Source organism: Neoarius graeffei, chromosome 27 (genome assembly GCF_027579695.1).
Source record: "Neoarius graeffei isolate fNeoGra1 chromosome 27, fNeoGra1.pri, whole genome shotgun sequence".
Taxonomy (NCBI): Eukaryota; Metazoa; Chordata; class Actinopteri; order Siluriformes; family Ariidae; genus Neoarius; species Neoarius graeffei.
In genome coordinates, this window is record NC_083595.1 from 6355179 (window position 1) to 6363256 (window position 8078).

At 40.9% G+C, this 8078-nt stretch overlaps 1 protein-coding gene across 1 annotated transcript in view; it reads right to left on the reverse strand.

Moving 5' to 3' along the window:
• Positions 1–317: 317 nt before the first annotated feature.
• LOC132874792 (uncharacterized) overlaps positions 318–8078 on the reverse strand; it is a 38894-nt gene continuing 31133 nt past the window's right edge. Inside the window, exon 11 of the mRNA XM_060911192.1 lies at positions 318–4958. Coding sequence (XP_060767175.1) covers positions 4608–4958 — 351 coding nt within the window. The 3' untranslated portion in view covers positions 318–4607. The remainder of the gene's footprint in view (positions 4959–8078) is intronic.

Consider the following 8078-nt stretch of genomic DNA (forward strand, 5'->3'; position numbering starts at 1 on the left):
ACAGGGGAAAAAAAGTCCACACTGTTTGTTCTTTTAGCTAATATTCAACTAATGTTGGTTTAGAGATTTCAGATTTGTGATGGCATTTTATACTTTAACCATCCAAACTTCAACAGAACCTGTTGGGATAAGTTAATATCCAACTTGCTAATTCACATTAAAATAAAAGGCAGCATTATATCTCTAATATTGTTGGTGAGGCTTGAATCTAAAACTGGCTAGCACTTACAGGGAAAAGTTTATAAAGTTGCCAAAAATCAAAATTAAATCTAAGTCAGTTTTTTTATGGTTCAGTCCAAGAAACATTAGCAATACCACAGTTTTCAGAGTATCATTTATTCAACAAAAACACATAAGCAAAAAAAAAATACAGAGAAAGTAAATAAAATGCATGTAAATACTTCATCAGATGTGTCAAAGAACATCATGAACCTATTCAAACCTGGCATTAACATCCATCTGTGGTGCTCAAGGTGAAGTCAAGGACAGAACTTAATACTGGTGTGCATCTCAGGGTTTGATCACTCAAATGTGGTGAGACATTCAAGTCGTCACAGAACACTTGTTTCAGTCTCAATTTTTGTCTTCATCCAAAACCAGGGCAGAGTCACTAAAGCCCAAGTCTAACTAATGACTTGTAACATGCTGTAAAGTGTTTATACAGGTCGAGCCTAATCTAAAATCCTTACATAGCTGCCTCGTTACTGATATAACAATTTGATCAAGGTTTTTGATTGGATCCACATCAGTGCCATTCCGATATACATCATCAATACAATCACAACCCAGGGATGAGTATATTCTGAGGTCATGGACCATAAAGATTATAAATAGCCAGAAGATTTAAGAAAATTAATTCTTGTTTAAATTGTTTCAACCCACCCAGCCTTCAAGCGATCAAAAATATTGGAACATGTAGCCGACACATTTCTTGTTGCCCAGATGTGCCCTGTGAGTTTGACTGTGTAAAGAATTACTAGCTCTTAATGTCTACTCTTGGAGTAAGCCCTGGGTTTCACCTGGAAATACTGCAGTTGTGGTTTTGAAAAAATAAACTAATTAATTTTTAAAAAAAAAAAGTGCGCCCGCCCCCCCCAGACCAAACATGAAGACCAGAGAGCTGTCTATGGGAGAAAAGCAAGCCAAATGTCTTCAATGTCCAGCAAAAACAAAAGAATTGGCCTTGCTGTTCCAATACTTTTAGAGAGCACTATATGTTAGGGATGATAATTTTCCGCGATCGTTTAAAAATAAATAAATAAATAGTAGAAATCGCGGAATCGCTGGTCTGAAACGGAACTGGCATTGTGCAACAGAAAACAGATTTTTGTCGGCATCCAGTTTCAAAACCCGAGAAATTCAATCCATGCAGCTATACAGCGAGGGTCTTTTTTTTTTGGGAAAAAAGAAACCAAATCTTGGTGTAAACTGGGCCGTCAACAAACTATCAATGTCCCGCCAATGACACAAGGGCTTATGATCAGTGCACACTAACTGGATAAAAAGATATCCGGGGATTATAAGTGGGAATGCCTCACCACAGAAAACACAAAGCAGCTCACAATGCTGATGTATAATGGTGATGGAGACTCGGTTTGGGTGAATCCTGCTGAAGCGGTCTCTCATCTGTTTCTTCATCAGTGATCAGTTCAGGTTCAGTGCCATTTCTGTGATTTGAATACTTTGTGAATTTATGGTGACATTTCATCATGTACATGCAGGCCTCGACATTAATGGTGCTGTCCGGGACGACCCAATGTTTGGTCCAGTCAAGTCAAATCTGCATCGACGACGAGTTGAATATTTGTTGAAAATAGTAATTATTCAAGAGTTATTTTCAAATTATTCAAGTCTGATGGGACTAGTTGAATATTTGTTGAAAATCATCATTGGGGGCCAAGCAGCAATGCTGCGAAGGCACCCATAGTGTTTCTATTGTTTCTTATTATTATTATTCAACGTTCTTCCGCCTCTGCAAGTCTATGGCAGCCCATAGAACCGTCTGGTAAAAAGTTGGGAAATTTTGCACACTGATTCTAGACAGTCTCAATATTACTCTCAGCAAAGTTCAGGCCTCTACCTCAAACCCCCTAGCGCCACCAACAGGTCAAAGTTGCAGGTACATTTCTGCTTGTAACTTTTGAACCGTTGGTCCGATTTTCAAAAATTTGGTATCCCTGTAATCCTTGGGCCAAGACGAATCCAACGCATCCTATGACGTCATTTTCCGCCCGTATAGTTTTCCCACCATTTTGAGAAAATCAATTAAAATGCTTCTCCTCCCTCAATTTTTGACCAATTTTTCCCAGACTTGGCTGATAGCATAAGTGGACCAAGCCGCACAAAAGTTATGCTCAGTGTTTTGAATTTCATAAGCGTTTGGCCATGGCAGCCAATCAAATTTGGCTGCGCAGACGCAAAACAGGAAGTGTGCTCATATCTCGGCCGCCCTTTGGCTCATCTTAACGAAACTTGGTGGCATGATGCCACACCCCTCCAAAAAGGCCCACAAAACAATTGGAACAAATTGGCCGCTAGGTGGCGCTATAACTAGGAAAAATGACTTTTGGCTCATATCTCATGATGGTTTTTGGGTAGAAACAAAATTCCACTATCGCTGGAATCCTTGGGTCAAGCCGAATCCATCAGATCCTATGACGTCATATTCTGCCTTGCGGATTTTCCGCCGTTTTGAATTATGTTAAAATCAATGAAATTCTAAGGCAACCCATAAAACCGTCTGACGAGAGGTTGTGAAATTTGGCACACTGATTCTAGGCTCCCTCAAGGTTCTGGTCAGCAAATTTCAACTCACCAGCTCAAACTCTCTAGCGCCACCAACAGGTCAAAGTTGGAAGTACATTTCTGCTTGTTACTTTTGAACCGTACATCTGATTGTCAAAATCTTAGTATTGCTGGAATCCTTCCGTCAACAAGAATCCAACGCGCCCTATGGCGTCATATTCCACCTGGTAGATTTTCCGCCATTTTGAATTTTGTGAAAATCAATTAAAATGCTTCTCCTCCCTCAGTTTTTGACCAATTTTTCCGAGACTTGGTAGGTAGCATAATTGGACCAAGCCGCACAAAAGTTATGCTCAGTGCTTTGAATTTCATAAGTTTTTGGCCGTGGCAGCCAATCAAATTTGGCTGCGCAGACGCAAAACAGGAAGTGTGGTCATACATCGGCCGCCGTTTAGCGTATCTTAACGAAACTTGGCATTATGCCCCACCCCTCCAAAAAGGCCCACAAAACATTTGGAACAAATTGGCCACTAGGGGGCGCTATAACTAGGAAAAATGTCTTTTGGTTCATATCTCATGGTATGCTTTGGGTAGAAACAAAATTCCACTATCGCTGGAATCCTTGGGTCAAGACGAATCAATCGCACCCTATGACGTCATATTCTGCCTTGAGGATTTTCCGCCATTTTGAATTTTGTTAAAATCATTGCCATTCTATGGCAACCCATAGAACCGTCTGACGAGAGGTTGTGAAATTTGGCACACTGATTCTAGGCTGCCTCAAGGTTCTTCGCAGCAAATTTCAGCTCACCACCTCAAACACTCTAGCGTCACCAACAGGTCAAATTTGGAAGTACATTTCTGCTTGTTACTTTTGAACCGTACGTCTGATCATCAAAACCTTAGTATTGCTGGAATCCTTCAGTCAAAACGAATCCAACGCGCCCTATCTCATCATATTCCACACAGGAGATTTTCCGCCATTTTGGTGAAAATCAATTAAAATGCTTCTCCTCCCTCAAATTTTGAACAATTTTTCCCCAGACTTGGTATGTAGCATAAGTGAACCAAGCCGCACAAAAGTTATGCTCAGTGTTTTGAATTTCATAAGCGTTTGGCCATGGCAGCCAATCAAAATTGGCTGTGCAGACGCGAAACAGGAAGTGTGCTCATATCTCGGCTGCCCTTTGGCGTATCTTAACAAAACTTGGTAGCATTATGCCACACCCCTCCACAAAGGCCCACAAAACATTTGGAACAAATTGGCCGCTAGGGGGCGCTATAACTAGGGAAAATGACTTCTGGCTCATATCTCATGATGCTTTTTGGGTAGAAACAAAATTCCACTACATCTGGAATCCTTGGGTCAGGACGAATCCGTCACACCAATCTGCTTGGCCCCCACATTGCTGCTTGCAGCAATATTTTTTAATAGTAATTATTCAAGAGTTACATCAATAAAGTTCCAACTAAATTAGTTCAATCCCCTCAGTGATCCTGCCGTGTTATTGTTTATGGAATTCCAGGAAAGCCGAGTACAGCAGGTGTGTGTGCATAGCAAAACCTCTTGAAACTCCAACAGCAATAGAAATAGAACATTTTGCCCAGAATTCAACTTTGCAGTTAGAACCTTTAATGTTGAGCCCTGACATGATGCCTTTTATTTAATTTTGATGTTTTTCAGTGGAGGCGATACCATACATTTCTTCAACTTCTCCCTCAATCTGAACCTGAAAGTCTCTAATTATGTAGAAATTGAGTAAAAAATAAATAAATAAAAAGTATTGCTCAAGTTTTGTTTTTATGGATTTCAGAACTCCAAAACTGTATCATCAGTACATGGAAACTTTTCCTATCTCTTATTACAGAAAATGGGGAAAAACGGAATTGGCAATTTTCGGAAACATGAAATCATTATCCCTAGTATACATTGGCTTACGAAATGTTAATAACAAGCTACCAAATACAAACCAGATATCAATTTCTGTCCAGATTGTCGACAATCTTAAAGTCGGAGAACAGAAAAGGTTTGTACGAAGGTATGCTTCATAACGTCCTGTTTTTCTTGCGACAGTGCTTACATACAAGTGGAGCTTCATGTTGTCTTCAAAAGACAAAGCTGTACAAGAGACTGCACACCAGCAGGAACATACTGCTCGCTCTCCTCGTGCCATCACCAGTTTTGGGATCAGTAGTTGGAGTGATGAAAACATCTGGATGCAAAAACAATTATGGAAAGAAATCCATTACTTTGTGTGACTGAGATACAAAACACACAAATTCTTGCACATGAAAAAGCAACGTGGAAGTAAGTCAAGGTGACTGGTCTCATCGAATGAGTTTTAATAACCTGTCTGGATACTGACCCTGCAGTGTGGGAGACTGGTTTGTGAAACTTGGAGGGAAAATCAATGTTGAGTTGAGAAAAATACTTTTCTAAACAATGAAGTCAGGTTATACCAGCAAGTAATATTGGAGGATTTACACCTGTGTCTAATTACTGACTGTTCATTAATGTGCGTCTCTGTGTGTCTTTTGGATGGCTAGTAACGAGAGAGGTGCGTGTGTGTTTATATATATATATATATATATATATATATATATATATATATATATATACACACACATATATAGATATAGATACACACACATACATACACACACACACACACACACACACACACATATATATATACACACACGCACTAGGGATGAGAATGAAAAATATTTTAAAAAAAGTCTGAAAAAAGCCGAGGGTTTGATTTTTGGCTATTTTTTTTTTTTACCCCAAAACCATTAATTTTATCAGCAAAAAGTTGCAATTTATTTGGAAATAAATTCCCCTTCTTGGTGGACTACCAGGTGAAAATGATTAAAAACAAGTCTCTTGTACCATATTAATCAATTCACATTTGAAGATTTCAAAAAATCAATGCACCTTTTAATATAAACGAGCTCTACAGTATTATATTTCTGCATTTTTGCTATTCATGTCTTTGAATACTCTAATCCTTTACAATGAAGTGTAAACCAGAAAAAAGTTCTATCATATAATTCTCTTAAGCTTTCTTCTGATGTTATCATGGTAGCAGGAGGTCTTGCATATTAAGCAGGCAACATTCAACATCACTTATCACTTCCCTTTCAACTGTTGTGTGTACTAACTAGGTTTTATCTGGACAGGATGTTGTGTAATGTAATACAGATACCATATGGCCAATTTGAAGATCGAGATGGTGATTTTGAGTTAAAGAACAGGCATGTACAATGGGCATTACATATTGGAAATTTTTTTTAAATCAAAAACTATAAGTTCATCTCGGCCTAAAAAATTTTGGCAGACACTCCTGCGCAGCACATACCAGCAATTTCCCCCCCCTATGAAATGAGCAATAAGTAGGAGAGTTATACACAGTATCATACCTAAAATTTTATCAGAAATATAGATATGATACTATGATTCTCCCCAACATGCTACATTAGATAAGCTAACCCCATTTATAAAAGATACACACTTAAATTATTTTGCCTGTTCAATGATTCATTATATTTATTGTGTGCGTGTATACACACTTTTTTTTTTTATATACACATACACACATATATACACACATACACACACACCTGGATATTACAGTGGTTATGCTCACTGACTACGACGCGAGAGATCGGGGTTCGAATCCCAGTCGGGGCAAAACATCATCCAGTAAGGGTCCTTAGGCAAGACGCCTCATCATATATCAGCCTACCTCAGGAATGAGTGAAGACATAACTGATAGAGTCATACCGGCTCAGATGTTGCCCGGGTCAACAAGGTCTGCGTCAGTTGCTAGGGAACCAGGGCAAACTGATGAGAAATGGGCTACTGGAACAAGACATTGATGGATGAGGACAGAAAATACGGATTTGCTGGAATGCTACTATACAAGCAATCCCAGAGAGAGGGGATACATGCAGCGAATGTGGGACCATTGGATACTTTGAAACCCACGATCAAGGCTAACAAAGAAACAGCTATTAGCTGTTTCAACTGTTCCAACATCCGTAATCGAAATCTACTATCACAACTAGAGATTAATGAAATACAACAATGATGCTACGGCAAGGGGGAGCCAGGAAGACAGGTCAGTGGGGAGATGTCATCATCATCCCCACAACCAGAGATTGGGTACCAAGCCCCAACAGCTAACAGCCTCAACACAAGAGCTGCTGACCTGAGAAGGAAGATCGTGACCCAACTGGAAACCTGGAGACCCCGACGAATACCGAAGCTGAGTTGCCAAGTACCTTCAGAAGATCTACTAGTAGATGTGAATGCTGCTCTGAAGACAATCTCCACAAGAACCATCACTGAGACCAACAAGCTGATACACAGTACAGCAACAGTAATCATGGAGATGCTTGGACACAAGGTGGGCTCGGGACATAAACAGTATCCACCATGGAAGAGACGATTAGAGGCCAAGATAAAGGCAGCACGGAGAGAAGTTAGCCAGCTAGCTGAACTACAGAAAGGGAACATGGTGAATAAAGGGGCACCCAGGAAGTACAACTCACTCTCCATACCAGAGGCACTCGAAACTGCCAAACAGCGACTAACAGCTCTGGCCACCCGGTTGAAGAGATACACCAAGGAGGGAGAGGCCAGGAGAATAAACAAGCTGTTCTCCACTGAACCAGCCAAGGTGTACTCTCAGTGGCAGGGGAACAACAACTGGTCAGACCCACCAAGAGCTGAGGTGGAAAAATACTGGAAAGACATATGGGAAAGAAAGGCATCACACAACACCGATGCCCAATGGTTAGTGGACCTAAGAGCTGACCACAGCAACCTCCCAGAACAAGAACCAGTAACCATCTCAATGGCAGACGTCCAAGAAAGACTGTCAAAGATGAAGAGCTGGACAGCACCAGGCCCCGATATGATCCATACGTACTGGCTGAAGAAGCTAACTGCACTCCATGAACGCCTAGCAGCACAGATGAACCAGCTGCTGAGGGATGGGGCCCACCCAGAATGGCTATTATGGGGCCCACCCAGAATGGCTAACCCAAGGCAGGACAGTCCTAATCATGAAGGACCCCCAGAAGGGACCCATCCCATCCAACTACCGGCCAATTACCTGTCTCTGCACAACATGGAAGGCCCTGTCAGGCATCACTGCGGCAAAAATGAGTAAGCATGTGGCTCAATACATGAGCGAGGCACAGAAAGGAATTGGCAGTAACACCAGAGGAGCCAAGCACCAACTACTGGTCGATAGAACAGTCGCCCGAGACTGTAAGAAGAGACAGACCAACCTGTGCACTGCCTGGATTGACTACAAGAAAGC